The 23,841-nt window shown below is 36.6% G+C and overlaps 1 protein-coding gene across 6 annotated transcripts in view; it reads left to right on the forward strand.

Annotated features, from left to right (window-relative positions):
* Window positions 1–23,841, forward strand: part of IPO11 (importin 11) — a 106,543-nt gene that overhangs the window by 5,952 nt on the left and 76,750 nt on the right. For 4 of the 6 annotated variants that reach the window (XM_075019779.1, XM_075019783.1, XM_075019781.1 and 1 more), the window contains exons 2-9: window positions 2,550–2,633; window positions 2,923–3,066; window positions 6,391–6,491; window positions 12,077–12,149; window positions 15,503–15,706; window positions 20,348–20,480; window positions 21,430–21,488; window positions 22,343–22,391. In XM_075019779.1, the coding sequence (XP_074875880.1) occupies window positions 2,929–3,066; window positions 6,391–6,491; window positions 12,077–12,149; window positions 15,503–15,706; window positions 20,348–20,480; window positions 21,430–21,488; window positions 22,343–22,391 (757 nt within the window). In that variant the 5' untranslated portion in view covers window positions 2,550–2,633; window positions 2,923–2,928. Of the gene's footprint in view, window positions 1–213; window positions 294–2,549; window positions 2,634–2,922; window positions 3,067–6,390; window positions 6,492–12,076; window positions 12,150–15,502; window positions 15,707–20,347; window positions 20,481–21,429; window positions 21,489–22,342; window positions 22,392–23,841 lie in introns of those variants that run through there. The other 2 variants (XM_075019780.1, XM_075019784.1) reach the window with 2 other exon arrangements.

Consider the following 23,841-nt stretch of genomic DNA (forward strand, 5'->3'; position numbering starts at 1 on the left):
TTCTCATATACTTCTTTTCCTTTCTCCCTTTCCTTTACTAGCATTTTTGGGTGCTCTGAAATTCTGTTATCTATACTAGGTACTTCAATGCTACATTGTTTATACCAGAAAAATCTGAATATATCTTTTATTGCTGTTTTTCTTGTGTGTGCTTATTTTACTCAGGTTCTTTATGCTGTGAATATGGAGTTCCTATTGTGATCCTTACAAGTTAACCCAGTGTTTTCCAGTGTTGTCATTACATTGCTCCTTCCTGGCTGATTTTGGCTGTGCAATGATGAAGGCAGCCTAAGGTACTCAAGATGTCAAAATATCTGCAAAAAGGAGAAAGTTAAAGATATTGCACCTAAAGACCTCTTTTTACTGCCTCTCCCGTCAACAACATTGTGTACCAATTTATTATTTCGTGGTTATTTTTGATGGAAAAATGAAGCTAGCAGGACTTCTAGCCTGACATCAAAGTCTTGCCTTGACATCGATTCTTTGTGCTGGGCACTATTCCACATAGGGTGGACCACTACCAATTGGATTTTACAGTCTAAATCAGGATCTTGGTTCCCTGGAAATTAACGGTATTCTGAGAAGTGAGCTGAGAATTTGAATGTTTAAGTTTGTTATGCAAAGGTCTCATAATTGCAGGAAGATTTTAGAGAATTGGCAAATTGATAAAGGTTGAAATGACTGACACAAGTAGATATGAAGAAGTAGGAGGTAAATTGGTTTTGTAGGGTGAGGTGGGTTGACCTTGGCTGGCCACAGCTGCCCATAGAGCCACTCTATCACTCCTGGCTTCTTTACCTCCTCTGGAGCAGCAAAGGGGATGGGGAATGGGGGTTGTGGTCAGGTCATCATGCGTTCTCTCTGCCAATCCTTCCTCCTCATGTTTTTTCGCTGCTCCAGCGTGGGGTCCCTCCCACGGGAAACAGTCCTCCACAAACTTCTCCAACATGGGTTCTTCCCACGGACTGCAGTTCTTCACGAACTGCTCCAGTATGGGTCCCTTCCATTTGTCCCTCCCACAGGCTGCAGTCCTTCAGGCACAGACTGCTCCAGCACGGGCTTTCCCACAGGGTCACAGCCTCCTTCGGGAACCCACCTGCTCCAGCGTGGGGTCCTCCCCAGGCTGCAAGTGGAGATCTGCTCCACCGTGGACCTCCCTGGGCTGCAGGGGGACAGCCTGCCTCACCGTGGTCTTCCCCACGGGCTGCAGGGGAATCTTCGTTCCGGCACCTGGAGCATCTCCTCCCCCTCCTTCTTCACTGACCTGGGGGTCTGCAGGGTTGTTTCTCTCCCATATTCTCACTCCTCTCTCCCAGCTGCTGTTGCCATTGTGCAGGGTTTTTTTTTCCCTTTCTTAAATACGTCATCCCAGAGGCACTACTACCGTTGCTGGTGGGCTCAGCCTTGGCCAGCAGCTGGTCCATCTTGGAGCCGGCTGACACTGGCTCTATCGGACATGGGGGAAGCTTCTAGCAGCTTCTCACAGAAGCCACCCCTTTAAACCCCCTGCTAGCAACCTTGCCATGTAAACCCCATACATAGCGTGGTTAAAGCAGAGAGATAAAAAGATGCAAGTATAAAGCAGAGGTTGAGTTACTTGTTCTTTTCAGTTATTGCTGTGAAGAGATCTGATTTTGTGGTTCATATTTTTGAAAGTACACTTTCTTTAACCTTAGGACCTTCAGTTTTTAGTCTGTTTTTGTTGAGGATGATCGGAGACTTACAGATTGAGAGTTCTTAGATTGGTGGTTGTTTGGGTTTTTTTTTTTAGTTTTTTTTCCAAATTCTGCAGGGTTCTTAATGGCATAAAAGGTCTTTAATCTTGTTGCTAGTTTTGTTAAGGTGGTTTTCTCAAAATCAAAATTTTAAACCTATGTCAAAGTAAGATTTCATCTCTCTAGCTTTCTTACCATCACCATAACAATTTTACACCTCAATTTTTTTTTCCTGAAGGTTGGAGAAATAAACTTTTTTTTAGGGTTAAACAAAAGCAAATCATCAAGCCTGTTTGTTGAAGAGAAACTGTGCTTGGTTGTTAATTTAGAAAACTTAAATATATAAATACTTAATATGTATCCGTATTAGAAAGTTTACATAGGTTCTAAACAGAAGTTTTTATAGACAGAAAATCAGTTTTAATTGTCAGACACTACAGTTGCTTTTATATATGTTTCTCTTTAATTTGTTGTAATGCTGTTTCTGTGGTCATTATAAATGTCATCTCTGTGTCATCTGGAGAGCAATGTTTTGTTTTGTCTTTATACAGAGGACAGGAATGTATTTATATTGGAAATTAGGCAGTTGGGATTCTTAGTTCAGCTGACTAGTATTTTGTGTGCTAAATAGATAAGGAATACAAATGTGTTGGAAAATTCAGTTTCATTTAGGACTCTGGTTGTGAAACTTTCACATGTTTTAATCAATATAAAATGTCTAGATCAATTTGAATTGTAGAATTTAACTATCTGAAATTGGTCATTTTCTCTTTTGGGGAAAAAATGTTCAGAAAATACAAATATGTTAATACTCTGCGTCTTTGCCTCTTTCAGACAACCCCATGGTTTACTCTGGCTACAGCTGAAGTCATCCGTAGTTGTGGGTTTGCTCGTAGTTTGCTGTGCTTCACAGGAGAGGTAACTGGTTTAAAATAAAAAAATTTTCTGTAATTCCTCCAATCTAGTAAATGGGCTTGTAATGGTAGACTTAATGCTTGCTTTTTCTGCTGAGAGATTTCTGAAAGCAAAGTAGTTTAATCACTGTACCTTGACACTGCCTGTGAGTGGGTGTAATGCTGTCTTACACAGTGTAGACTAATGAAAAATTAGCGTGGGGTGTTTAGATAATATGAATGGAAAATACCTGTCTATATTTGTTGTCTTTTTTTTCTTAAGTGTTTTCTTTCTTTTTTTAAAATATTCCCAGATTTTCATGGATCTCAATAGTGCTAGCACTATTGTTTTGCAAGTCTTGACCCAAGCTACTAGTCAAGATACTGCAGTGCTGAAGCCAGCTGAGGAACAACTGAAGCAGTGGGAGACACAGCCAGGTTTTTATTCAGTCTTGTTGGTAAGATACAGTGGAAAAGTGCTATTAAGTAAACTTTGATTAATTTTGGATGTGGCTCTCTAGAATACTGTTGAACCATGACCTCTGGCTGAGAGAAGCCTTGAGTCATCATGGTCCAGCTACTGGTATCCTTATGCTGTGCTGAGGTAGGCATTGTCATCACTGTGTCTCAAAGCAGGCTCTTTTTCCAGGCATCCAGGAAAAGGAGGAAATCCAGTTTCTGGCAGCATGAGGGGGTGAGCTCAAGTGCTAAACCTGTTTTTGGCCTGTTGTGAATTGTAGATAGTAGAAGGCCAAGAGGACCCTTGTCAAAGGAATTATGTTTACTACCCCATGAGGCAGGAACACTTGTATATACCAAGGCAGTAACCACCTTTTCTTTATTGAGGAGATGATGAGTTATGACCATATTCATAGAAGTTCCCTCATGCTTTTCACTGCACCAAGTTTGATACCCGGCTGGGATTGCTTGCTTTCTTGTCAGTGGAGAGACTCTCCCAGGGAGATTAGCTGACCAGGCTGGGGGTAGGAAGGTTCCTGAAATGGGCAAGGTGAATACTTCTAAAGGTACTATGACTGTTGATGAAATAGGTGCATTAATGTGGTACAAGGTGATGAAAACATGAAGAAGGAGACCCGATTGTTTCAGAGAAGATGCCAAGAAGTTGACAGTGTTGTTGTTCTCCAATGCCTATGTGTATGTTTGTAATAGTCTTAAAAACACAGATGAACTGCTTTTCCTACAAACATCTGTCTTCAGTGCATAGGATGAATGATTCAGAGTTGTGGAGTGACCTGTTCTCTGTAGACCCTCTGTTTCATTTGTTTGGAAAGGTGAAGGCAAGTCAGAGGATTTAGGGAAAGGGGTAGAAGAAAAATCTGGCTTTTGAGCTGTCAAGTTGCATTTTACCCACTGCCTTTGCCATGGTGTTTCTGTGGTAAACAATCTTCATAGAAAACACCAGAAATTGCCACTGACTGGGCATTCTTTATTTCCTGGATGTTTGCTGTGAGAGCTTACAGCTCGGGTTGTAGACAAGTTGAGCACTGACAGGTGTAACTGAAGCTGATGTGAGTTGATTTTAAATATAAGGGCTAAAAAATGCAGGGTTTGAAAGGATCAAATGCTGTTAATTCTGTTAGTGTGGTTAAGTAGCCCTGTTTGGGGACACATCAGCCTTTCTTCAAGTGTGAAATATAAACAGTAATCTTCCAAACTACATAGAAGTAGAGAATCTCTACTTCTTTGTTTAACTTGATTATGATGGGGGGGCTGCCTGGGAGGGAAGATAGTTGGCACCTTCTTGGGGGAGCAGAAAAGGGTGAGGGGAAGCAGGTGATTGTAAACGGAGAGTTGGTAGGACAGTTAATCTCTGTGGGATGTGAGAAGTATTATATTACTTACTGTCAGGTACATTTGCCTCTGGGATGATCAGGATAGAGAAAATTACAAGGAACCATGAAACATGCATCTTTGAACCTACAATTTTTAGTAGGAGTTACTAACATTAGTTTCTCTGCTTTTCTTTTGAAGGTGTTGCATACCACTCTTTTGAAGAACAGAGCTGAAAAGTCAGAGTGGCTGTTTTTGAAAAGAAACTCTGTCCTTTACCAGTTGTATCAGTTCATGTATTGTTTAGCTTCATTCCTGTTATTTCTATGACAGCATTAGTGTGTTACATGAAATACTTTATTTTGGGAAGCTCATATATATAGATACAGAGTATATAGAGAGGTTTTGTTTGTTCTTGTCCTTTGCCTTTTTTTGCATTTCTTATCCAGGCCCAGACTAGTTTTACGGTACTTCGATCTGAGGAACCTTTGCTTCTGATAGGTATTTTAGCAAGGAGGGCAATGGTAATTTGAAGGCTCAGTGGGATTTTCAGAACACATAGTTTTCTTTTTCCATGTTGCCTTTGTTTTGCAACATGGATATGAGGCTAAAGTGAGGTTTGAAGTTTCCTCTTCATATTGTAAAATGCCTAAGTTGCATTTGGGAAAGGTCAGATCCTTCAGAGATTCAATCCCTCTTCCTAAATGAGCTTTGGGAAAGGAACATGTATTATATACAGATCCTTCTCATGTTGTGTGGTGTTTATCAGTGGGCTACAACTTTTTGATGTTTTTCTAAAAGTTGCTAGTTTTGGAGTCGATACCTTTGTTCCATGTAAGTCTGTTTGCTTTCTAGTGATTGGATTTTGTGAGGGTTTTTTCATGTTGACCATTACATCTAGAAAGCTGTTGTTATTATAGAAATAGAGTTTGAGAGACGGTTAAGTTTTGAATTCATAGTGAAAATGCTTGATGAGGTCGCAAGTTTCTGTAGTGCTGAGTTATTTGAAGGGTTTGTTATAGTTCTTCAGACATGGCACTGAAAAGTAGCAGATGCTCTTGACCTGAATCCCTGAGTTTTTCATGTCCCTTCTTAGTGTGCTTCTAAAAGCAATTGATGCAAGTGGTGCACTCTATAGTGCACTTTATAATAATGTTGTATAATAAGACCACTGAGCTCACGCCTATTTGCTTGCTAAAGGAGGGAGTAATGCCTCACCTCCTCGAGAAGGATTCATTTGATACAGAGGAAAACAGGAGGAGAGCTGCTGTTCAGAGTAGTTCCTGTTCTAAGATTCAATAGCTTACCTTTATTTTAGCTTTTCCTAGTTGGTAAATTTTACAATGTTACTATATAAAATAATCTCTCTGTGTTTGTCTGTATATACGTATATGTATATAAAAGTGTATATAGATCGATACAGATATATGTGTAGATATATAGCTTTCTAGTAGTAGAAACTAGTTTCCTAGAATAAGCGTAGGCAAGTTTGAGACTTGGTGTCCTACCAGGTCACTGTTTCACAGTCGACATTGGTAGTCAGGACATTTCTTGGCAAATGTCAAGGTAATGATGAAATCTCCTGAAAGCTGGATTCTGACTAGAATAAGAAATTATTCTGTGTTGTACAGTGCCACAGACTTCTGAGAGCTATATTACTGAAGAGTGTAATAACTGGCTGGTGCTAGTAATTATTACCCTTTTATTCCCTGCTCAGCTGGACGAGATTGGAAATACATTTGCCCTATATGTTGGGCATTTTTTTTAATAGATAAAGTATTAGGGCTAGTGCTAAACATTTTTTTAACCTTTAAAAATTGTTTAACACATTTTTTCATTTGTCTGTCAAATGCTGACTAATGCATTTTGTTTATATACCTGAACATAAGAGGTGTGTGTATTTATACATATGCCAGTGCATGTGTTGATACAGTTTCTATCCTGTCTGTGGTGTATTGAGCAGTTTTTAACTTAATCTTTTTATTAAACAGAATATCTTTACAAATCATACCCTGGATGTGAATGTAAGATGGTTAGCTGTGCTGTACTTTAAAAATGGAATCGATCGCTACTGGAGACGGGTTGCACCGCAGTAAGTTGTGATTTTCTTCCACTTAACAAAACCTACTGTAGAAGGTTACACTTGCCAAACTGGAAAACAGCAAATCCCTTGGCTGACAAAAGTTACTTTAGAATTCATGGTGAAACTGATAAAATGTTTCAACATTAGGAGTCACTAATGAACCATTTTGTCTTCATATTACCTCCTACTTTTGAAATTACATATTTACTTTTGAAAACTGAGTTAGGCTATTTCATAGATACCAGATTTTAAAGTGATGTCATAAGTATTATAAAGTTAACACCTGGACTTTCTGATAGTGGCAGACATGAAAGGTAGGAAGTCTTTTGGAGACATTATTAGGGAGACATTTTATTTAAGCTGATTCATAATTCATATTGAATGTGCATATGAGAGAGAGGCAGTACCTATCACGATAGCAAGTTCTGGTCTTCATTTTTTGTTCTTCTGATATGTGGATTCTGATAATGCACGACAAAAAGTTCTCCAAAGAAGCTAAAAATCTAACCGGTATTCTTGAGCACCACATCATTTACTTAAGTTACAAACAGTGCCATTATAGTTTATAATACTTACACAATTATATACTTCTCAGTGTTCTGTGTGAAGTTTTTTCTTTTTCATTTAAAAAGTAGGTATAATTTCAAAAAGTTTCAATTTTCCTTCACTCTTTTCAGGAACTGAAAGACCTGGAAGTGTTCAGTCTGTCTCTTAAATGCTAGTAATATAAATACATGGGATGTCACTGTCAGGTCGTGTAGGGTGTAAATTGGAATTCCAGGTCCAGTTTTTATGGATCATAAATCTGAGGTAGTTCACAAAGTATGGCATGATTTTCATTTTATTTTTTGTTTGAGATAGTTTATTGAATTTTGCCTTGCGTTAGCTTTTCCAAAGGCCCACCAAAAGAGGGAAAAGTGAAATTCTGCATCTGTAGCACATTTTAAATAGCGTAGTACTCCTTCATTATTACTTAAAGCACTAGAGTTTTTTTTATGTGTGGATTAGTGTACAATTGTGAAACATCTGCAAGTGTTCCGATTCTCTTGTATGCGAGAGGAAAAAACCATCTTTTGCATGGTATCTGCTATATATTTTTGACCTTTTTAGTTAAAGTGATGAGGTAATGCTGCTGACATTATTGGTACTTGGCAAGCATTATTTGAAGCAGTTAAAATACGTTGTTCCAATTCGTTAATATTTTTAGATATTAGTAGCACTTCTGGTGAAGAAAACATGGTTCATTTCCTACAGAAGTAATGACTACAATTTTACTGTTTGAACCAAGGTAAAAATGGAGTAACAGTCTTTCAATGTACTTTTCCTGTTGCAAATTTAATGTGATTAAAAAAAAATAATAATTTGCTATTAGTAAGATTCCGTTGGGTAAATCTATATTGAATTTCCATTACAACTCCAGTTTTTCCCCATTTCTAATTTTTCTGCTGTGAATTCAATGCAATTAAAGTATAAAATTTAAAAAATTACTGGCTGCTGTTAAGGATTCCATGGGGTAAATATGTATTAAATTTCCATTCTATGTCCAACTGTTTCTCCATTTCTAATTTTCTTTCTGAATTTCTCATATGTCACATATCTTGTCATATTTTACACTCACCCAGATAATTTTTCATTTAGCAGAACACGTTGAAGTCATTTTGAGGAACGCCGCTTTTAAGCTGTAGTTTCTCAGTCAATTGTTTTGTGTTTTGGATATCGTGATTTTTGAAGGTTTCATTGTACAGGCTGCATTTTTTGTTGTCCTTGCAAAAGTCTCATCTTTCATCTTGTCTCTCACATCAGCAGCTGTCCCATGTCCATCCATGGTATTACCTTAAAGCTTGGTCTCATCTACCCAGCCTGTTTGGTAGAGCAGATGTTGGATAAGGAGGTGTCTGGTTTCTGCTGCCTCTTGAAGGAGAGGACTGATTTTTATACTTGTGTTTTTCTCAGTGGGATATTAACTCAGGTCTATCTGCTTTACTCAGCTGTTGATTTTCACAAAATCTAGGGAAAAAAAAATCAAACCGCTGACATTTCTGCTCTTTGCCAAATGGAGTTGAAATTTGATAGGTAGTTTGAAGAATTATGAGAATTGGAGGAGGGTTCATGCAGACACATAATATGTTCATATAGCTGTAATTCCCTAGTAAATCAGAGCTAAATATAGTTTATTTTAGAACTATTTGTCTTGAATATTTATGTATTTGTGTAGACCTTTCAATCTCCAAGAACTTTCCCAGTAAGTTAAATGCCTCTGTTGTACAAGTGTGCTGAAGTTATTTGCAGTTGAATCAAGCAGGACTAGCTTTACCCTTCTGCTGAGCATTCGTGGTTTCTCAGCTGCTACCACTACAAAGCAGGAAAATGTTGAGATCATGAATTCTTTGGACAATGCAGTAGTTGAGTGTGTCATCATGCTGAAATACATAGCATACAAGCAACTTTTTTAAGAAAAAGCGATCCTTCTGAAATATTTTGCTCTTTGCACATGTCTACTGATGCTGTCTGTCCTATTCATGCTACTTATTATCCACCTGCCTTGGACTTAAACCAGCACTTTCCAGTAAGAGTGATTTTAGAGAAGGGCCTATGAACTTTGTCCCTCCTGCTTTCTTAGGCAGCTTTCCAGATTGCCGTGGAGAAGAGCCTAGGGTTGTCATAGCCTCTTTTTAGGCACAGTTTGGCCTATTTTTTTGAAAGTTGTTGTCAGCTTCCTCAAAAGATGGTCTCACTTTATGTGTTTTTATTTTGTTCAGAAATGGCTTTTCTTGAATTTGAGTGTTGGTAGTTCCTTTTCTTGGACATGTTTTTGATTTTACAGATAATTACTATTAAATCCTGTCTTTTGTGGACTTTGTTCTCTGATCTGATAACTGTGTTGGCAATTTTAATAATACTTCTTACATCCATGTTTTTATGTGTTTGAATGATAACTATAAATAACACTTGCAGATTTGGATTTCTGGTTTATGAAAAATAGACTTTTAAAAAAAGCTCCAAAATAACTTTTTAAATATTTGGATACATGTTTCCCTGTACCACAAACACAGAAAAAGATCAGAAACTTTGAAATTGCAAATTGTGAAAGACTACAACATAAATACTTAGAAGTTCATCTCTAGAAGAACTTGGTTTAATTTTTGATCTGGTGTAATTCAGTGCTGAAGGGAAATAACTTGTTGAATGATACACATTCTTCTGAACTCCTAGCCTGCCTATAATTTTTCCATGGAGTTGTGGGCCTTTCTTGCAATGTATTAGAGGAGGGTAAAGATACTGCTGTCTGTGGCTATGTCTGACTCGTGCAGAGAGTGAGTGTGTAGCGAGGGATCTGGTCTCCAGTGGATGTCACTGTCGTATTACCTAAATGGTAAATTCCTCCATCTGCTCTCTGAACCGTTAGAGATGATCCCGTCACATCATGCAGTATACCGCTTGCATCTGCGTTGATTGCTTAGATTTCCCTTTTTCATTACTCTTTGCCAACTTTGCTTGTCCTAAGTGTCTGAATTTGAGGTGTTCATCCTCATGACTGTTTCTTTTCCTACCTTTGTTTTGTTTGTAATGGCAAAAGCTTAAATTACAAAGCTTTTGTAGCTTATGTAAACATAAATACTATGTTTATTTATAGTAAGTAACAAACTGAATGCTTGCTGCTTTTGGAATATGCGTATGATATGATTAATTACAATTATGAAAAAGTAATTAAGGCAAGGGGCTTCATGAGCTCACAAACAGGGTAAATGAAATAATATAGTAGAACAGGATTTTTCTTTATAAACCAGGTTTTAGGTGCTTTCTGTTATGCCTGAAAGTGAGTTATGATTTCTAAATTGTGTTAATAGCTTTCAAGTTTTAGAAATCACTTAGAGTATGCCTGTATGTGTGGAAATTATATACTGCATTTTTGTATTAAAAAACTAAAAGGACCACAGAAATTCCCTAAAATGTTGTCTAGTTGCTTTAGATTAATAACTGAAATAGTTCCCTGCATAAAAATTCTTCTGTTGCAGAAATCTTTGAAAACTTTACCCAAAATTTTTTTAGGCATAATATAATTTTATGTAAAAATATCTTAAAACCTAAGTTTTGATAAAAAGTCATTTCAATGTGGTTCCTGAGTGCTATAAATTACCTTTTGAAAATAAGACTCTGTGTGCAGTTCTGAGTCACCAGCGAAACAATAAATTGTACCCCTTGTATACTATACTTAGTATGATAGGTCTTTGATTTAGGAAATAGTGAGTACTTTTGTTATATACAGAGGGGGGGGAAAGTGAAAACTAGAATATTGTTGCAAACATTTGATCTTAGGGTAAATCCTACCTGTGTGTTTTATTATTTTGAGATTAATATTTACTATTTGTCTAGATTAGTGTAAAAGCTGTGTTTTAGGGAGCTTCAGGCGTAATTTTAAATCTCACTATATAAAACTAGTAGGTTAGTATCTGTATGTGACATCAGAAAACAGGAGGTGGTTGTGTTGGTATGTTTCATCTTTTTAATTTCCAGCCATGAGACTTCATTGAGATGTGATGATTGCATGCATGCTTCTAAATCATTACAATGTTAGGTGAAACAGTTTCATCTAAACAACCTTGTGTAGTAAGTCTTTTTATGTACAAGAAACAGATTTCTAGGTGCTATCAGTAAATGAAAGTGGTTTGGTTTTTTTTTCTGATTGTATGATCTATAAATACTAACAAAGCATTTTTAAAAGCAGTTTATGTTTCCTGCCTGGAACTTAAAAGAAAATTACGTGGGTCATATAAAGTCTGAAGGAGTACAGGAGTAGTATGATGCTGTAACTGGTAGTCTTAAACTGATAGACGTCACTTATAAGGAAATCTAAACATAGCATAAAGCTTCACTTGAATGAAAATTAACCTTTATGGCTTAGAATTTATCCTTCTTACTAGTTCTCCCTGCATTTTTGAAGACTATATCAACATATTTTTCACTCAAAGGTATAATTTTCAAAGGATCCATCTTTTTTTTAAGTGTAGCTATATGACTTGCTTGTAGAAAAAGATCTGTAGCAAAAAAAAAGATTGTAGGATTATTGCTTTTGCAAAAAGACCTGTCATCTGATACCATGATTGCTTTATACTGAGCACCTTTTTGTCATTTTCCATGAGTATACATGGGCAAAGTCATGCTCGAGTCATCAATCCCCACAGTAATTGTATAATAACTGTCTAATAACAATTAATTTATAGTTTGTATGGTTTTCCTTCATTTTTGTAATATATCTGTGAACTTTCTCTTTTGCCATTTGTGTTTAGAAAGGTCATGTCAAAATCTGAGGTTAAAAGGCCTCAACTATTTGTCTGTTTCACTGTTCTCTCTCTTTTTAAGTATCTTTGAGATAGTGGAAAAACAAAGGATGTTCTCTTGATAGTTTATCAAACTGACATACATCAGTTTCAAGAAAATGGTCTATAAAAGTAATCTTCATCCCGTCAAACACTGCACAAATCGAAATATCATTTAACTTCTGTGTCTAGTAATAGTGAGAAAATTCTAAATATGAATTAGTAGTTGTTTTTTATTGAAAATTAAATAGTATTCTAATGAATATATCCTGACAGTGCTCTTTCTGAAGAAGAAAAAACTACATTGCGTGCTGGACTTATCACCAACTTCAATGAGCCAGTGAATCAGGTTAGTGGTGAACGATGATTACTCTCCCAGCAAATGCTTGTATTGGTATATAATTTGGTTTCTCTTTTTACAGTGTTTAATAGTAATGATAAAGTTGACAAGTTGCAATTTACATGTTGCCTTTCAGACAGATCTTTATGTTGAAGTGAGATCTTTTTCCATAGATCATAATTCATAGAATCACTGAGGTTAGAAACGCTATGGGTTTTTTTCTTTGGTTTGTTTTTTTCTTGCAGAGGCAGTTCATCTTGCCCCTTGCTGTTTGTGCAACCATTTGGTGAAATGGTTCAGGGAATGGGTGTAGCTCAAAAATAACCTTCTTTCCCTGAGCGATTTTTCTTTTTTCAGCTGTATCCATTCTATTATCTGGCTCCCAGTATAGCCATACAAGGAAGTGTGGTGGTGGTGTAGCAGGAATGAGCTGTTGAGAATGCTACTGCATAAACCCACCTAAGCAGTATTGCTGTTGCATGTTTAATCACAGCATTGATGAATTTAAATAGGCGTAATAAAGCTTCAGTATGATAGTGTCTTGTCTTACATAAAGTGACTAATTTTAAGCTACTGTTTTGATTGGAATAAGGATTTATTGTTAAGTTGAGTACAGAGCTAATATTAGAGGCTCAGAATATGCATATGCAAAATGAATCAGTCTTCCTTCTGCTAACTTATTCTTGCTTAGGTATGTGATTCTGCAGGGAAGTATTTGCTAATATTTTAAGGTAGGTCTTAAAGAACTCTTTCAAGAAAATGCAGAAATTATTTGCATAAGGTAAAGCTTAAAAAAAAGGGGGTATAGCAAACAAACTTCCATTCTGCAGGCAGTTCAGTTTCAACTTTTCAGGATTACTTGATGGGATTAATATTATTTTGTAGGATTAGAGCAATGTATCAAAATTAGGGTAATTTAGTCTTTGTAGAAGACCTTTGTGCAATGACAATTTTGACTAGAATTTAAAGTTTTTATTTCAAATGCAATTTTTAAAATGCACGTAGACATAAAGTATCTTTAAATTTGTACTGCAGGCATCGTTTCCATGTAAAAAATATGACCAAATATTACTACTTTCTTTATTTCAACCAAAAAGAACTATGAAATATGTCATGTTGGACCATAAAGTGTGTGTCATTTATGCTGCTACTAAGTAGGATAAAATTTATCAAATATTTAATTTTGAAGGGGCTGCAAGATATTTACATTTCTAAAAATCTGATGTTAACTGCATTGTACATAAAACAATTCAAACTTCTTATCAATGATTTTTCCATACCTCCATTAATATTTAATCAGTTTGCCTGCTAAGACAATAGTATGACATATTCTATACTTACAAATTCCACTGCTGATGAACAGTTCTGCAGTTCTGAGGCTATAGCTGCAGGCCAAGATAGGAACCTTTTTAAATGACATTTTAAAGACTAGCAGCTTTATGTGTTTATTTGTGTGTCCTTATGATATTTTTGGGATGGTAGTCTTTTAAGATGTGGAGGATTTTGTTTTATTTTATGCCAGCAGCCTGCTTCTAAATGATTGCCCAAACAATTGTGATATGAAGTATGTTTACAGAGTCCATCTCCACTTCTTTCTCCCTTGTTCCCCAGTGTGTTGTACATGTCTTGAGGCTTCCTTTCAGAAGCACCTTTCAGTTAGTCCCCAGTCTGCTGGATATGCCTGAGTTTTGCTAGCTTGGGTTCCTGATGAATGTTCTTTTCCAGTCACAGATACTTCATAACACAGTTGCTATCTGCTTGTGCTTTCTGCATCATTGAAGGTAGAAAAATTATCACTCTAGTATGTATAAAAAGAAAGAAAACAACCCCAAAATACAAGATTTAGACATAGTATTGAGATGTGATGATACGAGCTGACTTCCAGGGGAGGGGAAGAAGAAAAAGAGAACATACCATATGTTGGGAGCATAATTTCCATGCCCTCTGAAGTTATTTACCATATGGAGGGAACACAGAAACAAAATACTCCTTGGAATGTATGACAGCAGATTTTTTTTCACTTAAAAACCAGTCCTAAAGGATGCCTCTTGGCGTCCCTGGAGAGGTTGCTTCTTGTATCACACATGGAGAAGAGTTTATTTGCTCCCCCCGCCAGTTGACATCACTTGATCTGAAAATAAGACTCTCAGCTCTTCCTTGCAAACATTGATGTCAGTTTTCTGACGCAATTCTTCTCCCTAAGTCAGTGGATAGGAATGACTGTTGTAGGAAGTTTTGTGGGGTGGTCAGACTTCAGGTGAAACAGCTAAGGAAGCAGTAGAGGAGAGCATGGCTATTCCCTCTTACGCCCATAAGTTGCTTGGATTCCTTCTGACAGTATAAGAAGGCATATTCTTCCCTAGGCTGGAAGTGTGGTGATAGTTGTGAGGGTATGTTGAAGGTGAGAGCATCTGCTTCGTTAATCCAATCAAGGGCCTTTTCAATGCGGATGGGATAAGAACGGGGAAACAAGAACATGAAGCTCTTGGATATTTGAGGTGGGGTTATGAAGGACTATATAAAATTCATTCAGGTATGTTTAGGGGAAGGGAGTTGTGGAGCAGGAAAGTGGGGAATAGACAGAAAGAGGGTATAAAAAGGGCCAGTTGTGTAAACCATGGCTGGTCAGGACCTGTGTCTGAACAAACCCTGTGCCTAATCACCAGTCTGTCCTGTCTTCTGATTGAATCCCTTAACTTTATCTTTCTGTGTAATGTCACTCTGTTTATCGTGTCTGTGTGCTGCAAGGACTAGGTGCCAGCTACTGGCAAGACTGGTGTGAGTGGGATTTGGTGCCAGCAACCAAAGTCAGATGGTGGGGGTGGTGCAGGTGCCCCTGGCCCATGGTGTAAGGATCTGGAGCAAGTGAGAGTCTTGGCTTCAGCCACTGGGATGGGACTGTGGCTTACAAGCAAGTGTGCCTGGGGTGACGGAATGTCTCTCTCTAAACTAAAACTCAGGTATAGCAGCAATAAGGGTAATATGTATTCAGCAGTCTATATTTGTAGAAAGCAATAGAAAAGATCACCAAGTAAAAAGTGGTTCCCAAATACCTGTTTCTTCTTTTACGTGATTTCTAGAACAAATAAATTTAGTGGTCTTTATGTAAAAGCTAAACAAGGTAGCCAGCCTAGCATTTTATATAAATATCTACCACAAACATAAAATAGAAGACTTTTCTCCACATTAATTTGCATTTAGCAAACTGAAAAATAGTTTGAGAAAAAACACACAAAAATCTAGCAATCCTTACTAGGTTTTTTGATTCAGATTTTATTTGGCTGTTAATTTCTGCATTGTACATTTCCTAAATGATTTTTGACTTTTTGGTGTCTGTGTTTTGTTTTGCTTTTTTTTTGCAGATAGCAACTCAGATCTCTGTACTGATTGCTAAAGTTGCCAGGGTGGACTGCCCAAGGCAATGGCCAGAACTTATACCCACTCTTCTGGAGTCTGTGAAGGTCCAGGATGATCTTCGACAACACAGAGCACTACTTACCTTTTATCATGTTACAAAGACCCTGGCATCTAAACGGCTTGCTGCAGATAGGAAACTTTTCTATGATGTAAGTAATGTGATGCAATATTGTAGAGCAGGCAAACCATGTATTGTACCTGCTTGCCACTTCCTGTGGTTAGCTGACAGTGCATTAATGCATTAATGGCAGGTACGTTGACTTCAATGTCTGCCTTTGAAATAGAAGTGCTCTTACTTTGGTGGGTATATGTACAATATGAAATAACTGGAAGTCATTTTCTAAGTGAAATGTTTTTGAGATCTTCATTAATTTTGCATGCATCTTGAGTGTTGTTATAATAACTTGAGTTAAGAAGCAGAGGTTCATCTACAGAACAATATCTGTGTATCAATCTTATGCTGTACAGCAGATCTTATTATCTATGAATTTGCAGTGGGTTTGAAAGTGTGCTCTGGATTCATAATTCAATATAGTCTTTAAAAAATACTGGGGTTTAAGCTTCCATACCACAGTATTTTTTGGCTTTTATTGTCAGTGGGAATGTTTTTGGGTTTTTTCCAGGTCAAGTTCTTTCCCCAGGTTAAATAAAAGGCAAGATGTTAATTAAAAGGCAAATGCCAAATACTGTCTCATGCAGCTTACATTCTCCAATTTAAGAATCCACTGATGAGAACACTGTATGTTCACAGTTTTTTGAACTTTGGGTGGGAAAAGGAAATTTTCTGACCATCTGGCACTATAGCGTTCACATGTAAGGTTTCATTTTTTTTTAATAATGGCAAAATTGGACAACTTTGAAGTCTGCTTATTCTGTCTTCTGGTAAAGGGAATTCACATCTGTTGGATGGCATGTGACTTGGACAGTCAAAACCATTCTTATGGAATGGAGCCATTTGAAGCTAAAAGTTCTAAAAGCTTAAGTAACACAGATTTACCTTTGGCTGTAGGCTGTTGCATCTCCAATCCCATTTGGAGTTAGGCAATGGTGTAGTTCAGTTAACTGAATTTAGTGAGTTAAACGTCTTTTCCAAACGTTACATTTGAATTTTGAAAATTTTATTTTATTCCTCCATTTTAAAGAAAATATTATAGTGCAGATAATGAAGACTGTTTCTGAAGGTTTACCTATTTATCTATGTAGAAAAAATTTTCTGGCTGTGTAATCATTAAGGTGAAATTTTAATTGTCAGGAGTCTGAGGAACTGAAGGCTGCCTCTTGTAGTAGGACAGGACTGAAATGATGTGTTGCTATAAGATGTGTATGTAGAATAAGTGTTTTCTCTCTCTGCCATGTATAGATAGGATGGATATAATCTCTGTATAGGAAATATTTGTTTATAATTTGAAATTTATTAGGCCATTATACATAATCTGGATAATTGAACAATACAGGTTTTAGTATATTCACAGATACTAATTCCAAAGCAATAAAGAGTGAATGAGATAATGACTTCTTTTCTAGAGCTCTCCTAAATCAAGGTGTTGCTTATACAGCCTGGTTATGCAGCTGAAAATACTGTTAATGCTCAAGGATATAGCAAAAAAATCAAAACCCAATTGCAAAGCCCCACCTTCATAAAATAGCCAAATCCATACCATCTCAACAGAGGGACAGAAAGGAATTTATAGGTTGTAAGGTCTGGTATTTCCACCATCTTACCAGGTTTAAAAACAGCTCAGTTACCTTCAGTAATTTTTGTGTTTCCAAGAAACTAATTAAATTTGTATGAGTGTTTTTCCTTATGGAATGTCATTTTTTCGGCATGGTATTTTCTTAGTATGTTCTTCTATTCGTGGAGTGAGGCAACTTCAGACATGCGAAGAAAATGCTTATAACAATTTTTTTTTTATTATTTGTAAGGCAGTTCTTGTTAAAAGTATAGTTGAAATTTCATTTTAAAAAGCATACTCTTTAAGCAGCCTTTTTATGCTTAAATCTTGGTTTTTAACTTGTGGATATGTTCAGCATTCAAAGTTCCTCTATCATCTGATTTGATGTGAATGAAAATTTTCAGTGCATCCAGTTTCACTGTGTTGGGAACACTGTATGTTCACAGTTTTTTGAACTTTGGGTGGGAAAAGGAAATTTTCTGACCATCTGGCACTATAGCGTTCACATGTAAGGTTTCATTTTTTTTTAATAATGGCAAAATTGGACAACTTTGAAGTCTGCTTATTCTGTCTCCTGGTAAAGGGAATTCACATCTGTTGGATGGCATGTGACTTGGACAGTCAAAACCATTCTTATGGAATGGAGCCATTTGAAGCTAAAAGTTCTAAAAGCTTAAGTAACAGATTGCAAACTTTCTTGATACTTTCAGATAAGTAGTTACAGTTTCAACATTTCTTTTAGAACAGCTTTGGAAACACTTGATAAATTTTTAGTATAATATGGTACTTGAAGATTACAAGGTCATTCTGACAGATAAGGCATCCCTTACTAAACTCTGTTACCTGAGGTTTAAAAAGAAAAATGTTAGATGATGTACAGGTTGTGCTACACTAACTTGTAAATGCAGCTTATTTATAACTTCATCTTTCTGGTGAATAGTACAGTTATGATTATAACTACATTAGTGATCTTCAAGACAGAATCAGCTGCTTTAGTACAAATAGAAAAACATAATATCTGGTTATATACCATTGGTGGTTATAAACATCTATTTTCTTTTGAGCCTATTTTTCTGGACTTCGTCTAGATGGTGGCTCTTAGAAGTAAAACCAGTGATTTCTATTTTGGTATGTAATAAAACTGTACTACTGCTTTTAGGAAGTAATTGATTGCATGGGTTAAAACCTGTAGTATTTGTATTTATTTTTTTTTTATAATAGCACATAGCCACATAGCATGTATTGGTGAAGTGATATCATGAATTCACTGCAAATCAGTGAAAATACCAGTTACAGTCTTTCCCCCAATTCATTTGACATTAAGTTTTCGAGTCTTCCTGTTGCTGCTCGGCCCTGGTTTTGAAAGAATGCTGTTGTATTTCTACAGTTTATCTGAAAAACTTTTTCTTCTGAAACTGTGAAGTTCTACAGAACTTCTAGCTTAGACTAGAAGCACTTGTCCTTACAGTCCTACCATAAAGTACAAGACGGTTTTGGGTACTTTCTCTGCTACTGGGTACACACCATTCAGTTTAGTCTCTCTGTTGAACTTCAGTGAGGGTTTTTATGATTGTTCTGATTTCTTTCCTGCTTTGGAGATTGCTGAATCTTCGAAGTATGGTCATAAGTAGGAATCTTGAATAAGAATTCTCATGATCATTGGCAGCCTATGAAATCCAACATTGAACAGGTTTGCCATCTTTGCTGTTACTATTCATCATGAGCAGTTTTCATGTATGAAGATATTTTGTATTTATTCTTTAGCTTGGGTATCTTTTTCCCACCATGCTTTGCCTCTTTTACTGACTACAGGGATTTGAGACAGCCTGGCCCCAGGACTAGGCCTTTAGGTCCTGCAGTAATACGAATTATAATTGCTAGTTGAATGACTTCAAATGTAAAAATGTGGTGGGTCCTCCTAATGGATACTGTGTATATTTGTGGTTCTGTTCCCCCTAATTTTTAATAAAGCAATTATTGTTTTAAATTTTTTTAGTACTAAGGTACACTGATCACATGACAAATGGGTTTATCTGGAGTATATTCTACTATTAGGACTATTATTGCTGCTTTGAATTGTTTTTTTTTGGGGTTTTGTTTTTTTTACCTGAGTTGTTACTGCTTACTATTATGGTTAGTATTAGCATATTCTATTTAAGAGACACCCCCCCCCCAATACCCAGAATCAAGCCCCTAAGCATGAGTAGGTTGAAGCTATTGATAATTATTCAGTGCTGTGTTTTTTGCAACTCCATGAACACATTATTGAATAATTATCAGGAGTTTCTACTGTCTCACCTTTATTCAAATGAACCAAACAAACAGGTCATATGTGCTTTTGATTCCATTGATGTAATGTGTAGCAGACTAAGTGCAGTTTCATCCTTAACTATGAAGCTGTCAAGTGCAACCATAACTGAATGAGAAATTCTTTATCTTCTGTTTATACTTCACATATCTTTATCAGGTAAGCACTATTTGGAAACTGTAATGTGAATTAAGTTTGAGATTTGCTCAGTGCTAGCTAATTAGAAACTATTTGTCTTTCTGTATTTTAAATAATTTGAGGCAAATGTCAGAGTTTGCTGCTATCAACAAAATAAAGTTAGTTTCAGTGTAGGCATTGTTCAATGCTATTTTTATTAGAGATAGGCATATAACTGCTGTGTCCCAGAGTAAGCTAATTCAGATACTAACTATGCTGTAAGACAAACAGTCTAAGTCTTGTCAGAGAGGAGGTGATGAGGAGAGCTGATAGTTTTTTGAAGCCTCATACTGTATTATAGACCTGTGGCTGTATTTAATGAAAATCAGATAAGAAAGGAGGCCTAAATAGTTATCTTTAAAGTGGTAGAGTCACAGACCAAGTAGCCAGGGAAGCAGGTGAGTCTATCATAACATCTTCAAATTAAGACAAGATATTTTTCTGGAAAACATCTTTGGACCAGTACAACTCAGTACAGCAAAGAAGCCAGTGAAACACTGTGGCCTGTGATATACAAGAAGATGGATTAATTAATTTAACAGTCTAAACTGGCCTTTAAAATTTAGGAATTTATTATGCTATAGCCAAATTCAGGAAATCCAATATATTGTTGGTCTTTCTTCCTTTTGCAGCTTGCATCAGGTATTTATAGCTTTGCATGTTCCTTGTGGAATCATCATACCGATACGTTCCTACAGCAAGTTTGTACAGGGGATGAAGCTGCAGCCTCAAATTCACTAGAAAGAACCTTGTTGTCATTGAAAGGTAATAATATAGAATGATATTAAATATAAGGAATCAAAAAAAGTTTCTTCACAGTGATTGAGTAAGACTTCTTTGGTAAAAAGTTAGCATTCTCTAACAACGCCATGCCCATTGGGAAAACCAATAATCTTGGTTTATTTTACCTGTGCCTTTTGCAAGGCAGAAGGAGGATTGTTCACATGGAAGAGGGAGAAGGTTCTCTTGTTTCTCAATATGCACCCTTCTGATATGCATGTTTTAAGAAGTCAAAGTCTAAGAGGTGGGAAAGTTGAGGGCATAACAGGTTGGTTTTTCATCTCTTTTGTAATTTAGGCTTGCATCTATCTTTAGGCACTTAATTGAGGAAGCTGTGAGCTATGAATTATTTTCTTAAGTTCACCTTGTGTTCAGTGAAGAGGTAGCCTTAGCAGTCAGTTTAGATTTTAGGTTGATGCTCAAGTACTTATCAGTGGGATGAATACATATCCTTACTGTACTTTGCTGCTTTGAAGAATTGAGAGGTTTGTGTGCAGTGCTTGCAATGTAGATGATACCTGCCTTGAATTGTTTCAGAAGGTGCAGCATGCCGCTTGTCTGGGTTACTGGCAGTGATAAACCTGAGAAAATTCATAAGATGGCTTATGAGCCCTTGCTGACTGTACTTGGTCCTTTTCCTGCTGCAGAACCTTTCAGAGGTTGAATACTTACAGCTTTTGCAGAATTCTTGATTCAGTAATTCCTGGAGTTCTCTTCCTTATTTTACATGTAGTGTACTCAATTTTAAAGTAATTTCAACAAAATTAGATTCATGTTAGGTATGGCTGAGGCATCCAAAGGCCCAAAATTAAATGTATTTTTTAATATGGAGAATTGGAAGAAAGACACAGCAACTGTAATTGTAATCCTGTTCTGAAATCTGTTGGAACAAGGGCTGAGAAATACCTACACAAGTAACCTTTTTTTTTCCTAGTGCTTCGTAAACTGACAGTCCATGGGTTTGTAGAACCTCATTGGAGTGTAGAGGTGATGGTAAGTGACGTTATCTGTTTCTAGTTCTAGATTAGAAATCTTTTGTGATGATTTCAGGTGGTCTTACGCCTATGTTTAAAGATGGTTGAAAGGCACACATTTGTGTTATGTAAAGGAAGATCAAGCAATACGCTGTCAAAGGTGTCCTCCCATCAGTTAAGAACTGTCAGATCCTAGAAAGATCCTGAACACTGTGATACTAATGGCATGATATTTAAAAAAAAGAGCAGGTACCCCTTCCAATTTACATGTCACATGGTAGCGAGACCCTTGTTGCCTACTGAAAGATGTCTTACATGTACTCTCCCACCATCATTTGAAGACTATGTTTTCATTTAATAATGAATGTAATGGCATATTCTCCTATCAAATTCTATTGATAGAATTTGTCTGAGATGAAAGCCTGTGGTAGGCTGCCTACCGGGGGGAGAGGGGGGAGGCGGCGAGGGAGAAATCTAAACATCTCCCTTAACCCTGAACACTGCCTGCTTTACTGGAGGAATTGGGTACCTACAACCTACATCCTAAACTAGGAAGTTGAGAACAGGAAAGAACTGGATAAGGATGTTGTAAAGCATATGACTATATTTACCTATACTTCCTATTAGAGATGCTATGCTGTTTGTGTGGTACTAATAAGGTCAGTTTGGATCATCTGTGCAGTCTGCTAGCTAATTATTTGTTTCATGAGGAAATTGTTTGTCCAAGATAATCAGTTCAGTTAAAAGTGATAAAGTGATGCCTGAGCTAGTAACACATCTGACCTGACTTCAGTTTGACCCAACTTTCTTCTCATAATACAGTGCAAAATAAGCTTCATCTTTAAAAGACACATATACTTGTATAATTTTCAGGGTTTTCTACATGCAGTGTTTGAACGGCTAAAACAGTTTCTGGAGTGTAGTAAGTATCTGGATATTTTTCACTGTATTGGTTGTTAAATATTAGAAGCTGGATGAAAACATAATACAGTTTAGTGCATCATCAATAATCATTTAGGTGCAAGGTATTTTTTATAAATGCAAAGCTATTACTTTAAATGCTGCCGAAACTGTCAGAAAAGACTTCAGCAAAAATGTCCTTTTATATCAACAGACTAAAATGTGACCAAAATTATGCTTGGTGTGATAATGCCAAGGAAAAAAAAATAATTAAGCAATGGGTTGACAAAGTATCCATATTAAAATATGCAGATGCTACTAAAACCCATATCATCTTGAGTTTTCTTCTTTGGGAGATTTTTATGATTTTTCTTTTTCCTGGAGTTTCCCATATATTTTGGTATGTGTAAAATGGAAAATAAAGACCACATTCAGCTATATATACTTTATAACTGGAAGAGTGGTAGTCTGAGGCAGGCAACCATAGGTTAACACAGTCAACAAATATAAGCATAATTGGCAGGTGTTAGTGCTTTTGCAGAGCAGTTACCTGAAGCAAAGCAGAAAGATGTTTAGCAGTGTTGCATCTGAACTTGCTCCTCTTTTCTTGCTTGTACACTTGTAGTAGACCTGGTGCAAGCCATTCATTCATTTGAAGCCTGTCAGGTCATTCTTTTAGGATTCAATGCTTTTTCTGAGAATAGATGTCTACACGGAGTAGAAAGAATTTTTTTGATATAAATGAAGGTACTTGGGTAAGAGGGGCTAATCTGGGCCCTGAGCCTCATTGCTAGAAAAGATGAAAACTGCCACTGTGTTCAATGGCAGAATAAAATACTTCTTTTGCTCTTCTAAAATGCAGGCTTCTTTGCATGCACCTGTTTGCCCCTTCTACTATACTGCAGTCACGCACTTTCTGGCCCTTCTTTCATTTTTGGCAAGATAGTTGCCTAGCTTCAATTAACTGTATTGAAAGCCATCCCATCCTGAAGCTTGGTGTTTATCATAGTCCCCTAGAACATGAGGACTGTGGGGTTTGAATGTCCTAAGGTAGAACTGAGCTGAACCTTCCCATTTCCACTTTTCTAATCAAAGTTGTTTTGCAAAAGCAGGCCTGACTACCTTACCAGATTAGTGTTTACATTTATTGTATCATGCTTTTTGCCTGTATGCCTTCATTATGGCTCTATGTTTTTCTCTTTTTTATAAGAGCTTTATCTGTTTTTTGTAAATTCAGAATGTTTTCCAGTGTCCATAATCAATTATATTTTTAAGGTGGAGTTTCTAGAAAAGCACATAATATTATGTAGTGAGGATATGCCATAGCTTCAATAAAAGGGCACTTTCATCTTTTCAATGATTTTTTTATTTCTTTTCTATGCTAGCATTTGCTTGCATTATTTTAACTGTCTTTTATCATTGACTTGTCTGTAATGGTGTCCCAGTTGTTTTATTCTGATCAGTTACAGTGA

Source organism: Buteo buteo, chromosome Z (assembly GCF_964188355.1).
Source record: "Buteo buteo chromosome Z, bButBut1.hap1.1, whole genome shotgun sequence".
In the NCBI taxonomy this organism is placed as follows: Eukaryota; Metazoa; Chordata; class Aves; order Accipitriformes; family Accipitridae; genus Buteo; species Buteo buteo.